This window comes from Homalodisca vitripennis, chromosome X, assembly GCF_021130785.1.
Source record: "Homalodisca vitripennis isolate AUS2020 chromosome X, UT_GWSS_2.1, whole genome shotgun sequence".
Classification (NCBI taxonomy): domain Eukaryota; kingdom Metazoa; phylum Arthropoda; class Insecta; order Hemiptera; family Cicadellidae; genus Homalodisca; species Homalodisca vitripennis.
In genome coordinates this window covers 95,450,975-95,472,111 of record NC_060215.1, presented here as the reverse complement: position 1 = coordinate 95,472,111, position 21,137 = coordinate 95,450,975, and the positions used below count along the sequence as shown (strand labels likewise).

General features: G+C 32.0%; 1 protein-coding gene across 2 annotated transcripts in view; it reads left to right on the top strand.

The window, feature by feature from the left end:
• Positions 1 to 21,137, top strand: part of LOC124369671 (proline dehydrogenase 1, mitochondrial-like) — a 77,107-nt gene that overhangs the window by 27,663 nt on the left and 28,307 nt on the right. Inside the window, exons 2-4 of one of the 2 annotated variants that reach the window (XM_046827721.1) lie at positions 10,134 to 10,342; positions 10,997 to 11,043; positions 18,175 to 18,198. In XM_046827721.1, the coding sequence (XP_046683677.1) occupies positions 10,134 to 10,342; positions 10,997 to 11,043; positions 18,175 to 18,198 (280 nt within the window). The remainder of the gene's footprint in view (positions 1 to 10,133; positions 10,343 to 10,996; positions 11,044 to 18,174; positions 18,199 to 21,137) is intronic. The other variant, XM_046827722.1, reaches the window with a different exon arrangement.

Below are 21,137 nucleotides of genomic sequence, written 5' to 3'. Positions count from 1 at the left end.
AAGGTTTGCTATCTCCAACACCAGTTTGTAGCTATCGGTTCGGTGTCAGAAGTGGCAGTTATGAGTAAAACTTGTCACACCTTTCCGCCTCGACCTCAAGGTCAACTCTATACTAATATTGTCGAAGGTGAAAAACATGCAGTGCGTGTTCTCGCCGATAACATGGCCTTACCCTTCACGTTGTTTATTAGTCCTCTGTGGTTGTGTTCGCGTTATGCAGTTAAGTTTGTTTTTACGCTTCTGATAAAATTCGTCATAACGTAATTTAATGTATGTTGCATTATTTCTGTGCTTAACAAAATTAACACGAAATGTATGGATCCAAACATGTAAAGTAAATCGTTGCAAGCTCTTCGTGTTACAAATGAAAAGTCCTTTATCTTACTAAAATTTACGATAATCTAGCTAAATAAAGCAAATTCAGTATTGACATGTAAATCATTTAAATGTTGGTATTACTACAGGAGTGGGTCGACTATAGACAAGACTTCTCGTAATCAAAGTCTTGCAAAATTTGTAGATCCAACACAAGTAATTTAAGTTTTACATTTGGTCTTTGGGTGGACTCCAGAAGGTCATATCAGAAGTTAAGAGGCCATTTGTTGGAGATTGCACAACTTTGACGAGTTAATCCTAGCCTCTTGATAAACACGTTTCCCCAGTTTTCAAACTCAGATTTAAATTACCATTTTCAATGTGCAATAAACGTTAGTTTAGTTTGTTATTTATAGCTTTATGTACATTTGTAATAATGAATAAAAAAACATATACGTTAAGTTGTTCATTTGTAATGGCTGCAGATTTCTTCAGCAGAACACAAGTCGCACTCGGGTATCGATACATTTCCCAGGAACACGCCTGAAAGATATTTTCAAAAGAATGATTTATTCAACATTACAAAAGTAAACACATTTAAAACAATAAGTGCAAAATTGACGGAGCATTGAGTGTGCATTGCGCAGAGCGCCCAATGTTTTGTGCTACGGAAGGACATCTAGCGGCTGCAACACCTCAGTGTTGTACACGTGACTGATGCTGCCGCGACCGTCTTACATGTATGGGCATTGCAACATTTTATACAATGCATTGCAAGCTGGAGATGCAGGTTTATAAGGTGCGACATAATTAATCAGGAAGTGATGTCGAAGTGAGATGCGTACATCTGACATATTCTTACACATTGTGAGGAATCTCAAATCGACACACCGCTCGCTCTGGATCTGCATTATCTCTTATCTCTTTTATTGGTGTGTGCTACCGCTACCGGGTTGTCCTAGCTGGGCTGAAGTATGTCACGACAGACGCGGCATACATAATGTTTCACTTTTAAAATTGCAGACCTAACTGTATATTACTCCAAGAGGTTTGTTGGGAACGTTGCCTGGGTGATTTCTGTTAACCCATTTCAAAATTGATGTGAACATTCCGAAACTCAAAAGACCGTTATAATACTGACAACAAAAGTTGGTCAACATGGTTTCGACAGTTCTTTTTTAAACATCCGTTCTTGGTTAAATTATTTGTCTTTTAGCTAATATCAACAGTAAAAAGGTATGTACTGTATTGTACCAAATGCATAAATATCATGTTTTTTTTATTTGTATTGGGTAAAGAATAAAATTAAAAACATTTACTGTATATTCTTGAGTAAAGGCAAGTAATAGACCTATAACAATAATTTCGTACATATTACAAGTGTGTTTGATGTTCTTATTCGTGCAGTATGCCATTGCGCATCCTGATGACCAAGGAACAAGGTCAAGGTATCCTTGACTTTTTCTGGAGTGTTGTGTTGTCGATATTTTAAAAGGTAGAATAATAACTGGTTATATTTTAGAACATAAAGGATTTGTTTATTTACTTTCTTTCGTCGTTTTTTTTTACTGCATATGAGTTTTCCAGAACGTCTTTAAAACTTTGTTTATTATAGTGAAATTTTCTAAATTAGGTCGAATTTGTAATCGACAAATATAAAGTACGATAGGTTCGTTAGTTTGGATTGAAATCAGCTGTTTAATTGCAACGGGCTGGGAATAACGTAACACAAACCGTGTCCGGACATCGGTAGGTTTCGGCTCACAGTGTGCCGCTGCGAATTTACACTACAGTAGTCATTGACTTAATTTAGCTATGCTAGTAGGGCGTTTGTGGTGGAATCATTTTCGTGTCAGTCACATGACAAAAAAAGAAATGTCAGATCTGTTATGATTCCACTCGTAGTCTTGTCGAAACTCGAAATAAATAAGGTACTAATAACCTACTTTCTGCACTAGTTTAAAATTAGCTTCGAGCTATTCAGCACTGTTGACAAAGTTCGTAAGCAAATTTTATGTCTGTTTTCGATTTCCTCTACCTGTGAGAAAACGAGTGTTCGTAACCACCTCACTTACATAACAGTAATTATAAATTTAACACATTCACTGTGGCTTCAGTGTTGATAAGTATTCTAATAAGACAGCAAGCGTCTGCAGCAGTGAACGTGTTAAACTTCTGTACAATAACTATCTAACTACGCGTATACACACGTAGTTCAACTACAGAAAGCAGTATGGTTGGACTTTAAATTATTCAAAAATATAAGCCTTGTAAAATAAACGTATGCGTGACTCGGACGTATTTAAATGTTTTTATTTCACACAATGTTTCTATAATTAACATTCTACACGTCTTCTAGTTTTTATTATTGTACAACTATGAATTGCGTGTAATTTAAGTAACTACAGTAAGGCGTTTACAATATTTTCCGTATGCATACATCCTTTACAACTTCCGCTTGGTAATTTATTACAGATTTCAAATGTTATTTTCACATGGCGCAGCACATTGTAACTGCTTGATTACTGCAAAACGTTTAACTTTTGTACCACACACAGTACAATTTTTAAGGCATATCGATTTTGTTTATAAACTCCTGTAGGCATTGAGTACCGGTACAAACCTAAGTGCCGGTGTGTATGTATATCATTTTATGATGGGATTTATCATTACTGTAGGTACGCTACCTGGGGACAAGAGAGTTAAACTTGTCACTCCCTCCCCTCTCGCAGAGTACAGAAGTGACCCGTTAGCGGTCATTTACTCAGTTGTAGCCGGTCTGCGTTAGCGGCTGTGGCTGCAGACCACAGATCGGCTCAGCTGTTAGACTGGCCGTGCCAGTTCCAAGGACAGAAATAGCCCTTCATTGCCCGCTTCAGTACGCGTGGCGCGCTATTCGCGGGGGAGACATGATCACCTGACCGCCAACGTTAGTCACAATCCGATTGTTCCGCGGGTTACTGTTTCCATTCAGTTACAGAAATTCGGCTCTCTCATCATTGTTCCATTCTTATACACACCTTAAATACTCATAGAAATTGAATAACCAGTCAGTGCAGATGTTACTATTTATGTAATAGAGATCCATTGAAAACGGAATAAATTAAATTGTGTTAAATCAAAACAATTTTCACGCAATAACTCCAGTTTCAAATATTTTGGATTTAATAAAAATTGCAGTGCCTCAATCAAATTACCTAATTTAAATATCTTAGGTCGTTAAAATTATTTAAGTGTTTGGACCTCATTTATAATAATTATGTAGTAATTTGTACTGCGCTTGACGCATTTCAAACAGAAAACGTAAACCTTGTCTCGGGTAAAAATAACATTTATTTGGAGGGTTATTTTTATAAGAAGCCTGTAAAAAGTGACAGTTCCCAATACGTATTTCGCTCCTATTTCCTTCTAACCTTCTCAGGTTTCTGACAGGGGATGTTTTATTTCGTGTACCGTTTATTAGCTAACGACTTGTGTATTTACTTTTGTGCGTTAAAATGTATTAGATTGTGCATTATGAAATAATTTAATCATTTTTATAATAGTTGTTATTATCTTCCTAATATTGTTTTCACTGGCTTAATCTTTGAGAGACTTTCAAGTGTTGTTAAAGTCTTGGCCACCATATATTTATGTACGATCAACTGTACGTACAAACCGGTATGGTTTTGTACGGGAAACCGTGGCCATTGAAAGATTGCGATTATGGACCCTCGCAATTATTTCTGTACCCCATGGCACCAATTTATGACTTATGGTAGGTCGGTACCAGGACTTCATACCGGAAAGGGTCCAAATTTAGGCCTGTGTATATAATTTCAGACTGGCATGGTTTGACTTGAAATCATTAAAAGCGTTACAGTTGTGATAATTGACAACTTTTGAACTTTTTCAACAGCGGTTCTCAATTTTGTGTATTCACAGTTTTTAGTACTAGTTTGAAATATGTTAAACTAAGTTAAATAAGTTCTAGAAACAAATTATATTTTAGTTGAATCGCTTACCTCCCGTTTTAGTTGTAAAAAGCCTCGAAATTTGAGCGATGCAGTGGTCTAAAGTTTGACTTGGACTCAAAATCAGAACTAATATACGCAGTTAAAACGTAGATTTGTAAGATGAACGTATCGTCTTCTAAATTAGTGTCCATAAACATTGACGGGAATCCAATCCTAAGATATGAATTCAAAACTTATTTGACTTATTTGAATATTTACTTCATATAGATTACTCTAGAGATCCTATAGGAATGGCGTTCCAGCTTGCTATGAAAAACTGTGATGATTATCCTTTCGAAAAGAAGTAGACCGCTAAGGTCGATCTGGTCATAAAGCGCAGCGTTACAAAAAATACGCTGTTTGACGCATGTCCTGTGGAATTTCTTTCTTCGCACTTACTAGGCTGTAATACGAAGAAATTGTACTAAGGCAGTTGTCAAGCGCCCGCAAAACATAAAGCGGCTTGTGTCGCAACCCAGGTGTACTCTATACAAAGAACGTTCATACAGTCACTAGCCACAAATCTAGAAAAATATTTCAGACAGTAGAAAGTAACTTTTGAGGAGAAAAAACTTAAAAATAACCTGTAATAACAAAATTTAACTCTAAACCACGAGAAGTATCCAAACCTATAGAAGCCTAGAAAGAAACTGATGGAGGCAGTTGTTCTGAATATTATGATGTTGAACATATTGCTTATGATAGCACGATTGTTTGGATGTCCCAGTTAGAGAAAATACTAAATGATGATGTGGTCTACGTTTTCTGTCAGACTATTGTCCGACGACCACGAATGAGAACTGTAAGTAATAATACATGTTATGTGCCGCAGTAGGTCACATATCGAATTACGAAATACGCACATTTGTGTTTGCCATGTTTTATGCTGACAAAGACATTTATAGAGTATGTCTTGCTTTTGTAAATAAAATATCCATCCTTCATGCTTTATTGCATTAATGATGTGTAATATCTCAATGTACAACACAAATCAACATAAAGATGCTTTATCTTTGTTACACAATTTTGTATTGTACATTATTAATATTAAATAATATAGTTTTCTCCTAAAAATATAGTATTATATTTTAAAATTTATACATTTTCTATAATGTTTCATTGTTTCGTAGGAATGTAACAGGTAGTTGAAATTCGTAACTCCGTTTCAAAATATTTATTTTCTCGCATTTTACAATACCATTTTTTTTAAGGAAAACATGTTTTTAAAATATTGCATTGGTTTGGTTACCTTTGCAACTATAATTAATCGGTTTTAAATCCATCTTTACATTGATATTTTACCCAATAAGTGTAAGTGTGTGTATAGGTGAAAGAGAACGTGATAGTCGAAATTTGAATCTTCTTCCTTTATATATGCTATTCTGGACAGGTTACGGCGACCAGCTGTTTAGTAGATGTGACTGAAGTCACAAAATAAGTCTAAGAATGTATATATTAAGAGTGAATAATTGTCATGAAATTTCTAATGAAAGAAGATTATTTTATTAGCAAGTAGGCGGTTTTTTCTAACTTCTCAAATTGGGATTTTGTGAGAAGCTACAATGCCGGTGCTCTGCGAGGTAGAGTGATCGAACACATGCTTAATTTGAATTTATGGTGCCTTAAATTCTTTATTTTGTGAACGGAGCCACCGATATTTACAAAAATAAACGAAACAATCACAACACAATGTGTAATAGTTTCAAAACAAGGACTTTTTACAATTTTAATGTATACGAGAATGCACAGTTTACCTTGGCCAGGCCAAAATATACAGTATACTGCACTTAATTGTTAGGATTCTTTGAACATACAGGAGGTGATAATTGGTTTACTTAAAGTAGTTTGGTAGGCTTTTTTGTCCTCTTCAACGCAGTATTGTTGGTTTTACGATGTGAAATTATGAAATGGTCGATGGTTTGTGTGGCGACAAGCCCTTTTATAATGGTGGCAGGGGACGCGGCAAGGTTGTGTTTAGCGGAGGGATAATGACGTTGTCTCGACAATCGTGCCATAACATAACCTCACTCTTGTCTGATCTGATAGACGACAGCGGCTTCCATTCCCGCGCCCACAACCAGACGATCGGAACATATAATCTTCGTTTCACATAATTTAGTACAAATGTGTTAGTTTTTCTGAAATATTTTGGAAACGGCCCAGAATGTAGCTGTTAAGGTATACTAAAGACAATAATTTAATGTTTTTGTCCGCTGTCTTCTATTCGAGTTATAAATAATAGTCCATGCATTATTTATGAAAAACTAACAGTCGATACTTTTTGCCAACCACAATGCTGTTATCCGTAATCGTAGTAGTAGTATTATTATAGTTTTGTTGAGACTATTAGGCTAATAGCGAATTCCTGCTGAACTGTCCCCCTTCAAGCAATTACTTACAGAATGTTTTTTCTAACTCCATCGGAGGACAGATAATAATTTTTGTTAGCTAAATAATTCCTACAGTTACAGTTTTTGTAAGTATTCGTATCCAACGTCTTCGTCTAGACGCCTATATATAACTTATAAATATATAATTTCGTTTACCACAGTATCCAACGACTTTTCATGTGAATATTACCTACACAAAATAAAGAGTAACTTATTTCACTCTATTGATACTTTTTGTCTAAAAACCCCCCATCCCTTTACAAAACGATTTTATAGTGTTAATAGTTTCACGTCTAAATATCTCTTTTAAATTGTTTACTGTATTTTAGTACTATATTTTAGTCCGTTGAATATTGGCTATAAATGAAACTAAAATAAGCTGTCAATAAAATTGATGTATTCTTCAAAATTTCAATACAGTAATGTTATTAAATTATGTTAGGAAGATTATAATAAAAAATAGTGCAGAACTCATATGGCCATGCGTACGAAATTATCCATTATAATGCAAGAAATGTTTTTCAACGTAATAATTACCTTGAATATTATTATTATGCTCAGAAGTTGAAAAACAAAACTCCACACGATCATTTGAGGGTGAAAAATATTTAGAACAATCGTCATTATAATATGCTTTACTCCCGGTTGCAATGTTTGCTGTTATTTAGGTATTGAAGCTATTTAATTATATAGTGCAATTTTGAGACCCAGTAAAGCGTGTATTATTGACTGCAACAATGTCTATATAAATTCTAATTAGACCGCTTGATTTTCCCCGTACGAATGTCAAAATTTTGTGTATTGTAGATTTGTTGTCATTCTGTTAAGAATCTCCAAGTGTGTCTAGACGTTAAGCAGTAGATATTTATTTTGGTGCTGAAAATAAATAGTTTTAAATGTTGACAATTTTAAACGCTGACACAGTTTTACGTCTTAGTTTAAATGCGGTTGGTTAATTAATAACACACTCTTTGATGGAATGTACTTTATCAAAATATGAACAAAGGGAGAAACTTGCCAACGCTGCTGTGAATTATTGAGATAAAATAAATTTGTATTCCTCCACACGACAATTGAATTGTAAAACTAACTAATGAAAGTAAAAGGTGAGAGGCATTCGTTTAGGCGAATGTATTCCTAGAGTAAAATCTTGTACGATTACCGCTAGGTGTTTGGTGACTGAGCCTTTGGACTTTTCCCAACATTTTTTGATCGTCAGCCAATGACGCAAAACAGCTGCTTCTGCCCACTTTATACTTGTAGTTTCTCTCGACTCAGATCAGGTATAGATAGGTTTGTACTGTTTGTGCTCGGTCGATATTGACGGCCTAATATAAAAAACCTCACTGTCATGTCAGGAAAGTTATGCTTTGTGCCGTTTATTACAATGAATTGTTTCTTTGGCACTTATTCTGGAATAAAGAATGTCTACAAGACCACCACAATTACTCTTGGCTCGGTCCGGCATAGATAGGTTTGTACTGTGAGTGCTCGGTCGATATTGACGGCCTAATATAAAAACCTCACTGTCATGTCAGGAAAGTTATGCTTTGTGCCGTTTATTACAATGAATTGTTTCTTTGGCATTTATTCTTGAATAAAGAATGTCTACAAGACCGTCACAATTACTCTTGGCTCGATTTGGATATTTAGGTTTTTAGTGTGAGACCTCAATGTAATGTAAGGAATGTTATGCTTTGTGCCGTTTATTACAATGAATTGTTGCTTTGGCACTTACAAAGTTCATGAATTTACAAAACCGCCACAATTACTCTAGGCTCTCGATATAATGAGATTCATGTCTTGTCCTTGACATTGATACTCGTATCTTCAGTGTAATATCCTCTTTACACAGATTATACTCATGCTAATATTCGTTTGAATATATACGGGTGCAATCTCTTGGTCATGAGGTATGTGTTTTGGACAGATTGATCGGATTCATATCTTATCCTGGATATTGATAGCCTACTTCTATCTGCAGTGTAATATCCATCTTGTATACTACCTACCCATGTCAATATTCTGTTGAATAATATACTGGTACATTCTCGTGTTCATCTTATTTTTCAACATTTTTGAGTCCTAACACCAATAACAATCGAATGGAATGAAAATTATACACACAATTTAAATAAAAACTAGTGTTAAGCCAGTTTTATTACACAGTAGTCACTAATTTCTCATACCCATGTTTTACACCTCAAAGTCGAGGTAGCTGACCTGCAAACTGTCATACTTGCTGCCAGATAATGTTGAGTTAATTTAATGATAATGACTGGAAATATTATCCATGGTTTAATGCTAACGAGCTACATCTTGCAAGAAAACTTATAATATAAATATAATAGCTATTATTTTCTTGTTTTCTCAAAAACGAGATTTTAATTTCTTCAAACATACTATGGATTTCATAACTATTCAAAAAATATTGTTTTTGTAAGAGGGAATGGAACTAAGGGGAGATAAAATTTATGGTGTGAAATAAAGGCTGGAGGAATTAATCCAAGGCTCCTCTCTCAGTATTTTTTTCTGGTACTGCTTCTATGTAATGTGAGTGTTTTGAGGGGTGCCTCAGTTACCAATGGAGTTTTACTTGGATTGGCATTTGTTGTGTTTTCGTTTTATACCATTTTGAAAATGAATGTATAAACCCGCAATATTGTTGTATTTCATTTACATGAGTGAAATGGACCGTTTTTTTAACTGATTTATTTATTGGACTAATTCTGAACGTGATTAAATGTTATATTACACAGTTGCAACTGAAATAAAGATATAATTTGTAGTTACTTGTCTTTTCTTCTCTTTATATATATAGAGCCAAAATAGTGGGACACTATATATATATAAAATAGGCAACAATTTTGCCTATTTTATGATGATATGTACGTTTAAAAACTATAATACAAAGTTTGAGTTAGCTAACTCCATTACTAAGTTTCAGTAATAAAACCTGTATTTGTTTGGATATGTGATATTTAGTTACTTTGATTGTAAAACTTTTTATCTTTTTTAAATAAGACGAAGGACTCCTTTCCAAATGTCGAAAGCTTTATAAGATTGGTGGCCTAAGCCTGTGCGACATCCATTTTGGCTGGATGAGGCTGCAATTCCTCCTCTCTCCTCAAATTCCCTCCCATTCCTCATCATGCAGGGTAGGTTCTGGGTCTTCCTTCTCTGTGGATGCAACCCAAATTTAATGTGCACCCCTCATATATTCTTTGCTAATTACTGTTATACCTTCTTTTGAAGCATAAGACGTATTGTGCTAGCCTCTAGATGAACCATTTATAATTTTCCCTAAAAAAGGACAAAAATTGGCTTGTGTATTTTTACTGATAACAAATAAAAATGAGACTTTAATAATATGTGAACATTCTTGCATTCAGGCAGTTTTGGTTCTAGTAACCTATTGAGAACATTGTTCCAGTTGATGAAGATATGCAAGACACTGCTAGGAGAGAGGCTTTTCACAGCGATCATGAAGGCTACTTTCTACGGACACTTTGTGGCCGGTGAGGATCAGTACAAGATCGTACCGACTCTGAAACGACTCCACTCCTTTGGTGTCAAGCCCATCCTTGACTACTCTGTGGAGGAGGACATCTCTCAGGAGGAGGCAGAGAAGCGTGAGTTGGCGTAAGTGTGGCACTTACCCTTGACTGTCATACTTCCTGCTAGACATTGCTTTTACTCTGATTTTACATTGATATTAACTCCATTAAATTTTAAGTGTTTAAAATCCTATTTCAAATAAAATTTTAATAGCTATATAATTTGTAAACTTTTTAATTGAATTGTATTCTAATGTTGTGTGTGTATCAGTGCATACACATTTTTTAAATCAACAATTTCCACAGAGGTTGTACCAAGCTTATCAATACAAAGTGGCCTTATATAAACATTAAATGTCCAATTAATATGATTCAAATGTTATTAGTGTCAATGTATATATATATATATATATATATATATATATATATATATATATATATATATCAAGAATCTTTATTGTCGTCCCGCAATGATTTTAATGACAGTCTTAAGGTCAAAAGTGTTATGTTATGCATATGCCCAATATACAATGGCCTTATAACACCTACCTTCACCTTACTATTCATACCTTCACCTATGGTGAGCAATAAAATAATCGTGTATTGTATATATATATATATACAAATCTATATATACCTATGTTTGTAACACACCCTGTAGTAAAAGCTGTGATACAGTTAGTTAATGTAACAAGTAGTAATAGCCAAGAAGTTAACCACACTATGTCTACTGTTACAGGGCTACCCAGTCTGAGGTACAGGCCACTCCTACTCAGCCTAGTGAAGGTAAGTCATACAACTCTATTCTCACAAGAATTATAGTTTAAACATTAGTAAAAAACATTAGCAGTTCTTACTGAATATGAGAAACATACATTAATAAATATTAAAACACATTCTGATAAAATTGGGGGTGACACGAGTATCAAAATTATAGCTATATCAACAATATTACCAATTTGTATCTTTTGATATTTATGTCCATAGCTTAAAGTAATCAGGTATTTGACATTTTCTTACATTTTTATTAAAGATTATTTAGTAAATATTTACAATACAGAAACATTCAACTCAAAATCTCAACTATAAACTCCCCTGCAAAAAATTCCTTTAAAAATAACTTAAACAAAATGAAAAAAAAAATTAAAATGGATTGCTTAATTGGATCTCAATCTAAATTAATACATTGAATAATACATATAAGGTGCTGACCCGTTAATTTGGATTGTTAAATGTAGTCATACAAAACTATGTACAATTATTTTTGCTGTTTATTCATTTTATTATTGATAATGTTGTGCCTGCTAATAACAAAATATTTGATTTTTATTTGACAGTTTAAGTTTTCATATAACTAAAATAATATAAAATAAATTTAGTTACTTTTTATTCCGTTAACTTTTAACCGCACAGTGGGAATCATTTGTAATGTAATAAAATTTCATTCACTAGATCTTAATTTGTTCAAGAAAATCACTTCCTAGATGAAATAAAAATATCTTAGAGCCTATATATATATATATATATAGGGTTTATTACAATTTTGTATGGATATTTCTTTGGTGGGTTTGTGCTAGTTACTCAAAACCTCTTGATTTGACAGTTTGAACAATGATGGTTGTGACAACTTCTGAGATAAGATTACTAAGCCAATTAAGAGTCTGGTTTAGATGAGTAATCTGAAGTTGTTATAGATTACTTCTTGAAGTACCGCAGGAGTGTGTGTGTGTGTGTGTGTGTGTGTGTGTGTGTGTGTGTGTGTGTGTGTGTGTTAGTTCAAAAAAGGATCTTTCAATAATAACAGTCATATTTCAAACTGTACAGTACAGTACAACATACGATATACATTTTAACAAATATGCATGATAGGAACATTAATAGAAGGTGATGAAACTCCAAAATTTGAATTTGGCTATCAGTGAAAATTTTTATTTTGGGATATTTTTTCAAATTAGAATAAGTGAAGTTTTCCAAAAACATGTTCATACATGTATATGATATTATTTTTAAATAAGGCTATCACAACCTTATTAAATTTTATACAAGAAATATAAAACGCTGTTATTATTATTCTAAATTGTTTAGAGTTAAGACTCCCATCAGGTATCTCCTAGGAAAATTCCATTACCCTGTAGTATTTTAAAATTTCTATTGTTATACAATTGTTTTAGCATAAGTCCAAGAGATACAGAGTTAAAAATAGATATCCTCTTCAGCCCATTGCTATTTCAATCGAAGTGCACTTGCACGAGGTCAAGGTATGATGTGGTAGTGCCAATCTGTTACTTAGTCCATATACTCGCCCTCTATTTGCGGACGTCTTGTTGCAAGTCTGGCCAGCTGTTGTCAACTGTGTAAACGTGACTGTCATTTTGTCTTGCTCATGACCGTAACCCGTCTTAACCCACATTGTTGCTGCTGGTTACCTTTTAGTTCCGTACAACAGTTAGAATAATCGGCAGCCACTATTTTTTATATCGAACTTCACTAAACGTTACATCTTGAAGCATTTTTTCTGTTTCATACTATTTAATTATAGGTAATCAAGCAATAACTCAGCCTGTAAAATATGATTTTGTTCTTTTTTGCTAATCCAATATTTGTTACCTGGAACATTTTTTCACCTAAATTAGAATAGTTTCAATAGAATACCTGTGACATGGTATTCAAAAGGTACATATAACACTACTAGAATCAAACGTAGGTAAATAATTAATCATTCGAATTGTTATAGGTTCTGTTCTCATTAAAATGTAGGATAGGAACTACAGTATATTTCATTATGGAATGTAGTTAAATGAAGTTAAGTTTTTGTGTTTCTTTATTAATAAATAATTTATAAGAACAGGTTGATATAACCTTGCTGCCATCTCAAGATTAAATTGAACAGTTATTAGATTACTTTGTTATTTGATTAGAAATATTTTCTTACAATTTAACTCCAAGTAAATGTGTTGAGGGGCATTTTAAATGTTGGCAATCAAAATCATGAATGGTATACTCCTCCTTTCACAACAATTAAAAGACATTGAATCATTGAGTCTAACAGTGCTAACAGCAGATAGGTATTTATTAGGTTTTTACCCAAAATTATTTTTCTAATTTCAAATCCTCTTGTACTGAAAATTTAAAAATTAGTCACACTGTCTTGTATGATGTACAATTAAAAGTTTATACATACATAGGTCATGTTTGTATTGTTTCTAATAGAAATAGATTAAACATTTACATTATGAAATTTCATATTTGAGCATAACAGTTTTAAACTTAGAACAGGAAATATAGGATAAAATTGAAACAAGCTGAATATTTGAATTTGGATCAGCATTGTTTCATTTTAGTGCTGTTTCATTTGAGGTAATATAAGTTGTAGATTCTAATTTTAAAATTTTCAGTACCCTCCTCCCAAGAAAATTAAGTAGTATCAAACGATATTTGAAAAAAGTGTTTGATACTTTGTTTAAAATATCAAAAAATTCCAAAAGCTCCATTTTCAATGTTCTAAAGTCACAAAGGATAAGGGTTATTGTCTGTTTTAAAGGAAGAAAGGTTTTCTAAGTATTGTTAAATGTTGTGTTTAGTGTTTTTCATTTAATATGTTCACATGATGAGACCAAAACATGTTTGAGATTTGAATAATATTCCTCTCCTCCCTTATTTCTTAGAAAAATATAGAATTATTAAGACAAATCTAATAAGTCTTAAAGAGTTCAGGAAGTGTTCTTAAAATAATTTCATCCCTTTTATAATTTTTTTATTCTGAAAATTTTTGTTGGGGTATTTTAGTTCACCTTGTGTATATTTTGGTTTGAATCCTTTGCTAATCTGAAGTTATGGCCTTGCAATGTACTTCAAAAACAAACTCTTTCTTCTAATTCAACTTCAGTTAGTAATCACAGTTTTATCGAAATCTAGTTTATGTAAATTTTTTTAATGTTTTTTTTTATTTCAGTTACGGTTGTCTAGTTAAAAAATGTGTAAGAAATTAACGTGTCTAGAGTACTGCTTTCAGAATCAATATTATTTTGACACTATTAACTACGTACATAATTTTACATCAGCGGCGGTAACTACCTGGGCGTCCCCCGCAAGGTACTTCGTGAGGCCCCTCTTAATAAAAATATATGGCGAAAGTTCACCCACAGGGCCTCCCATGCTACGGGCACACTATCGCCACCACTTGTCTATTTAAGAATTCAGCATAAGCTGATTTACAGGATTATATACGAAGCTTAATTATAGTATTAGGTTTTTCAGGCTCTGTATCTGTCAGTAATAAATTTAAACTTATTTATAAACACATTAAATTCGCTTTTGTAAGAAATGTAACAACATTTGTTTAGTTTTTAAATAAAAAATTCTATATTCTATCTGCACAAGCTGTTAAATTTCAAACATAAACATCTAACATCTTGTAATCTCCTGTAGCATGTCACAATAATCATAGAATTACAGTCCATTAATGTGAATATTTATTCAAATTTTTCATCACTTACTGCTTTACTCATTATTGTGCTGTTGTCATGATGCATTGGATTGTCGTTGTATTATATAAGTGTCATTTATTGTGTTGACTGATGAATGCATCAAATCATAATTAATATGTGTAGAATATTGCCATATACATCATACCCATCATACTGACGCATAATAACAGTGATGGAAATTGTAATATATTTTTAACATCTCTCTTTTATTTGTTTTTTTGTTTTTATTAATAAGACTGAGCAAGGTTAAACTGCATTCTCTCAAATTTAGTGCTCAGAATGTTTCCCACTTAGTGTTTTATTTAAGTATAATGTTATAAAATGTGTGTTCTGTTTTGACAAAATCATTTACCACATCATTAAATTTACCATAACTATACACGCATTATTTTGGAACATCTTACCTGTTTCAAAATACAAACAGATTTTTAATGATATGGTAAATGATTTTAGTGAGAATCAAAACATATGTTTTTAACACTGTATTTAAATAATCTGTTGGAAGTGAAACATTCTCAAAAATGTAAAGTATCTTCAATAGTAAATTAGGGATGTAATTAATTACTAGATGATTATTACTGTATTAATTTAGTCTAATTTGAAAGCAGAAAATACAAGGGGTAAACTGAGACACAACTCCCAATTTTTAAATGGCAAAAATGTATAAACCAACAGGGTTATTGATAATAATTGTTAAAATGTTGTTTATGTCTCCTTATTGTGATCACACAATAATTGGATTGTATAGCAGAATTATATAACAGATTTAATTATATATTACATTAGTTATAATAGAATTTGTATAATACCTCAAGTTATTTACATACTTAAAACCTTTTGACATAAGCCCTCTTAAAACACATTATTTTATCACTCATTACTTGCATAAGCAGTATTTTTTACATTGTATAAAGTTATAATTATTTTGTGAAATTTACAAAAGTGTTAGTAGTTATATTTATGTTTGCGCTCAATCAACAATACTAAATTAAACATTGCAAGAAATTCAAAAGTTATCATTTGCAAAAAAATTCAACATATGTTTGAGTTTAAAATATTTTATATTTTTTAACACAATTTTTAATGTAATACTTTTATAGATTACCAGAAATCTATAAAGAGAAGTAATCAAAATATAAAGAAAATATTCATACTTTTCAAGTAATGGAATGTATTCATATTTTTCTTGTTAACAAGTAAAAATGTACTGAAAATACTACATAATAATGCCATGGTATAACATAGTAATAGTATTAGTATACTTCAAGTAATTTTGTAACTTACTAGTAAAATCAAGAAAAATAAAATAATAAATGGACCTTATACCAGTTATATATCAAGCTGCAAGTTTAGCATTTTGTAAAATAGTAATGGAAAAATGTATACACACTTTTATAAAAACATGTGCTAAAATCTATGCCAATTATTAAATGAAAGTTTGATATTTTCCTACAAAATATTACGTTATAAAAAAAGATGTTCCAAATTTAGTGCTTCCAAATATATTACTCTTAACTGCTTTTCTGTTAGTCAACACAATCAAATATTATATAGTATTTAATAAAAATGTAACATTTGATAAGTAATGGCCTTAATTTATTATAAAAATTTTAACTTGCATATGCTAATATTCATAAAACATTCAACAAATATAGCCTTTATGGTAAGCTATAAATGTGTGCAATACCCACACATGTGAGGCACACCTGACATACCGTGTCACACATCGGCATTGTGCCACTTGTATGGCACACTGTGTCAATGTGTTAGCATGCGAACACTGAATGTACTCATAGCTTGAGCTATTAATGCCACAGTCTATAAATACAGTCATACGAAAATGTTGATCTCTTTCTTTGTAAATATAAATTTTCTATGTTTAGATTTTAGTTACATTAAATAATTTTTTGCATAACACTGTTTTCAAATTACTTAAATTTTCCTTTTAGTTTTTTTTATAATTATAACGGTTTTACAGTATAATTGACAATCGGTTTTAGAAATTTTGTGAAAGTGTGTGTAATTCTATTTATATAAATTATTTTAAAATTAATTTTGATTATAAGGAGGTCACAATAAAGAAATTTACATAAACAATCAAATTGTTGTAAAATAACCTATGGTTTCAGAATACTAACACAATCTGCAGGGAAATTGTCTAAAATCACTAATTAAAGTATCATGTAACATAACATATTGTACCTGTGTTGCATGAACCTGGGTATATTTTAGAAAGCGTCTGTGGAAAGTAAGTACTATTCAAGTTGTAATGCCAGTACAGTGTTCCTATCATCAATCGTAACTTACAAACTTTCTAGTTCTTCGGCTACTCACTGATGCTATTACAGTGTTGATGTCTTGAGTTACTGTGGCTGTTTAGAATTTTCAAAACAGCCACCTTCAATGATCCTGCCGACTGCATTCGTTCTGTTAACCAGATTTTGAATACATGGATCATTAAGGCAGTAGAAATCCACTGACAGATTACAGAGATGTATTATGAAAGTGTTATAAGTAATGGAATTGTAAAATTGGTTAGACAGTTCAATGAAGACACAAGTGTCTATAGCAAAACATAAAGTGGATGGCCATATGAAATGATGATACAATTATGATTTTGTTAAGGGAGATTGATGATAAAATTTGAAAGAACAGTTAAAAAATGACAATGCCGTCACAGTTTCTAGAACTGTTTTGCATGTAATTTTAACAAACCGCTTAGGTTATCACAAGCTGTGTTCTCTTTGGTTTCCATGAGAAGTTTGTACAAAACAAAGCAACTTGGTAGTGATATTACATTCTTACATGGTACAGTGATGAAGGGGAGGAATTTGAAAAACTGATCATGGCTGGGAACAAAACGGAATTGCAATGTTACTTCAGAATCCAAACCAGCAGTCAATGGAATTGGAACTAACAAGATGTCCCAAAATATAAAAATTTAAAAATGACATTGTCAGCTTCAATAATAATGTGCACTTTGTTCTAGTACAAGAAAGGGATTTTTCTTATTGAACTTCTTACAGCGTGGAAACCACCATTGCAGCACATTACCGTGAATCTTATTGAACTTTGGCACACAGCTCAAAAAAATGTAGAGAAATGCTCTCTATAGAAATTATGTTCCTTTGTAACAAGTACTGCATGAATCAGTCTTCACTGCTACAATTTTTGTGTGAAGAAAACTGAAATAAACTGCTTGTGTATAGCTATGTGAACTCCTATGTATTTGAACAATGGTCGAAACAATGTGGGAATAGTTCAAGGAATGATCTTTCATGTAGAAATTATCTTTTTCAACAGTACTTACTTTCTAGACGCTCTTTGTATGTTTTTCATGTAACGTTTGTGAACATTTAAAAACTGTTATCCAATTTTCAGGTTGAATTGTTTGAGTCTGTAATTATTGTTAATTTTTGTTACTGAGCAGCAAATGTTCGGACGAATGATGAAGGTAACTACCAGTTGCTACAAGTTGTTGCATGTTCCCAGTGTAATCCCTCTACCTCCCTCAAAGACTTAGGTTCAAAGACTGTGGTTTCACACGCTCTGATGGGGCTGTAGTAAACCTGGGAATCTTTGTCAGTTGGCGTGATTAGAAAAATGTTACTTTGTGTGTTTTTGAAGGTAATGGGATTTTTCTGACAATTGCCCTTGTTAAGGGTAACTAAACCCTCATTAAATAAGGGAGGCACAAATGTCTTTTCAGGAATAGTGCAGAGACTCATGAATTTTTACTCCAAAGAAAATAATAGTAACAAATACAGTTAAACTATGTTTCGAGATCTACAATCTGAGCTTTTCATCAGGTGAATAATTGACTTAACACATGACTAAAAACTAGGTTTAAGTGAACACATGATATCATATTTATTAATAAAACACACTAAAGTCCAAAATCACTACAAACATGTCATCAAACACTAATTACTAAGAATTGAACTAAAGAACACATGTCACAAATGTGTGCTCATAAGTATTAACCAGTGCAGGCAAATGGCAATCGTCATGGCAGAAACAAGAGGCAACAAATCAGAATGGGGGTTCCCTTATATATTGGTTTATCCTAGATGATCTGTGGGAGACTGTATTGTGACTGTACATTGATTTATTCAAACTCTCTCTATGGGTTTTGATTTTTTATAGGTTTTATTTTTTAGTTATTTTTGGACTAACCACAGTCGACTAAAAGTTGGTCTTTGTGTTAGATTGGTTATTTTCCTGAGAAAGGTCAGTTGCAGATCTTGAAAAGTAGTGCTACTATTTTTGTTGCTCTTAAAAATGGCAAATTTGTGTAAAATCCCATTACCTCCAAAATCCTCCATAGGCAAAAAGGAAGTTTAAACAAAGAATTGTTTGTTCTATTTTTTATTTTATACTTTTAATATGATGGTATTATATAAAAGAATGGTTTATGCATTTCTCCAACTTAGCAAGAAACCATACATTTTTATATGTGTGATTACTTATTTTCCCAAAATTATGGTATAAAACTTACTTTCAGTTGCTATTCTGTAATAAATAATTTGGTAAACATATTTTTCTGTTTTCTCATCTTCAAAATTTAAATAGCAAAATTTGTAAACTGTGTGCACGCAATATTAATTATTTGAATTTTACAGTACAAAGTTATAGTATATAAATTATGATTACTTAACTTATAGACTCTTTCAAAAAGTTTCTCAAAATTATCAGTTTGGTCAGCAAATGACTTCCAAAGATTAAATTGTATGTAAGGTATTTAAAAGGCTCTATTTACTTGTTTTAAATTTTAATACTATTAATAAAGGTATTATATTAATATCCAAATAGATAATTTCAAAAAGCTTTCTAACCACTGATTATATTTATAAAGTTATGCATTTGACTTGGAAACGTGATATTACATTATGGAATCATGATGGTTGTTTTAGCTCAACTGTTAAGAACGCGAAAGAGCACCATATTTTGTTTATTTTATAGTAAATTCTGTCTCTTGTTTTGTGAAAACTGGCAACAAAAATATTTTTATTTCAAGTTTGTCAATTATTTGCGTATGGTAGGTTATTACTTCCCGGAAAGACATAACCAATAATCATTTCTTGGTGTTATTTGTAGGTAATAATTTAAAACCTATTATCGGAATTTGAAAATCAACATTCTGGGGGAAGAGCGTAGTGAACAAAATATTTTTTCTAGTTTGTTAACAATATTAACTTTTTATTTCCTCTCCTAAGTGAGCTGCTTGCCTTATTTGGATTACTAGTGGATTTAACTCATAGTTACTGCTTGGTTTAGTTTGCTGCTTTAATCGTTTTGTTTCTTTGATAATCTCATATGTCACTGTTTATAAACATTTTGACTTATTTGTGGTGTACTCTCATTCATCACGCATTTAAACTATTCATCCATATGTTTGTACTGTGTTATCATAATCTAAAAACATCATACTTTTGAACATTATTTGAATATTAATTGTAGCTGATAGATTAATTTAATATTTTAGAATTTGAAAATAAATGTTATCATTTGAAGTAATACATTACTAAAATAATAGATGTAGCCTTAACTACAATTGTTTTAAATATATTTTGTTCTGATTAATGGAATGTAAACAGTGTAGTTATAAGTCGTGTAGTTGTTTGTGTAGTTATAAGCCGTGTAGTTGTTTTTATAGGTATAAGCTGTGTAGTTGTGAGCAGTGCAGTGTAGTGCAGTTTGATGTTGAGCCTACCTCTTCATGTCCCCACTAAGTCACTGTAGCTATAAATATCCCTATCAAACTAATCACTCAATTAAACTGAACATCCTCTCACCTGGTCCTTTCCAGTTATATGTGGAAACAGGTGATTGTGGGAGACTTGCTTTAGGTTAACTACCACGAAATGTTATTTTACTTCACAATATTGACTCAGAAACACATAATTTTTTCTATTAATTAGAAAACCAAAGTGTTTATTTTATCCTTCTTTAAATGCTATTTTGGTTTTGTTAAAGATAGTTAAAATATCAAATTTTAAATTGTGTATGATCATCCGTGCAAAACCAGCACTAGACAGTTTTCTGCTTTGCCATGACGAGGCATTTTCTGTGAATAATTTCTCACCACAATTATTTAATCTCAATTCATAATTGTTACTAAAACAATTAATTTAATATTGTTTTTATAATCAACTCAGTTTTATACTTGGTGATTACTGGCAATGGGTTTCACACATTGCCTTAAAGAATACTCTTGGTGATTACATTTATAATGTAGTCTACAGCAAACTAGATAGTCAGTGACACTTACTTGTATGCCCAAACTATATGAAGTATAGTGAACTAAGTAAGGAGTCACAAAAATTGCAATACATAGGACAAAAACTGACTTAACGTTTTAAACAATTTCATTTTATTCTGTTCATTGTGCCT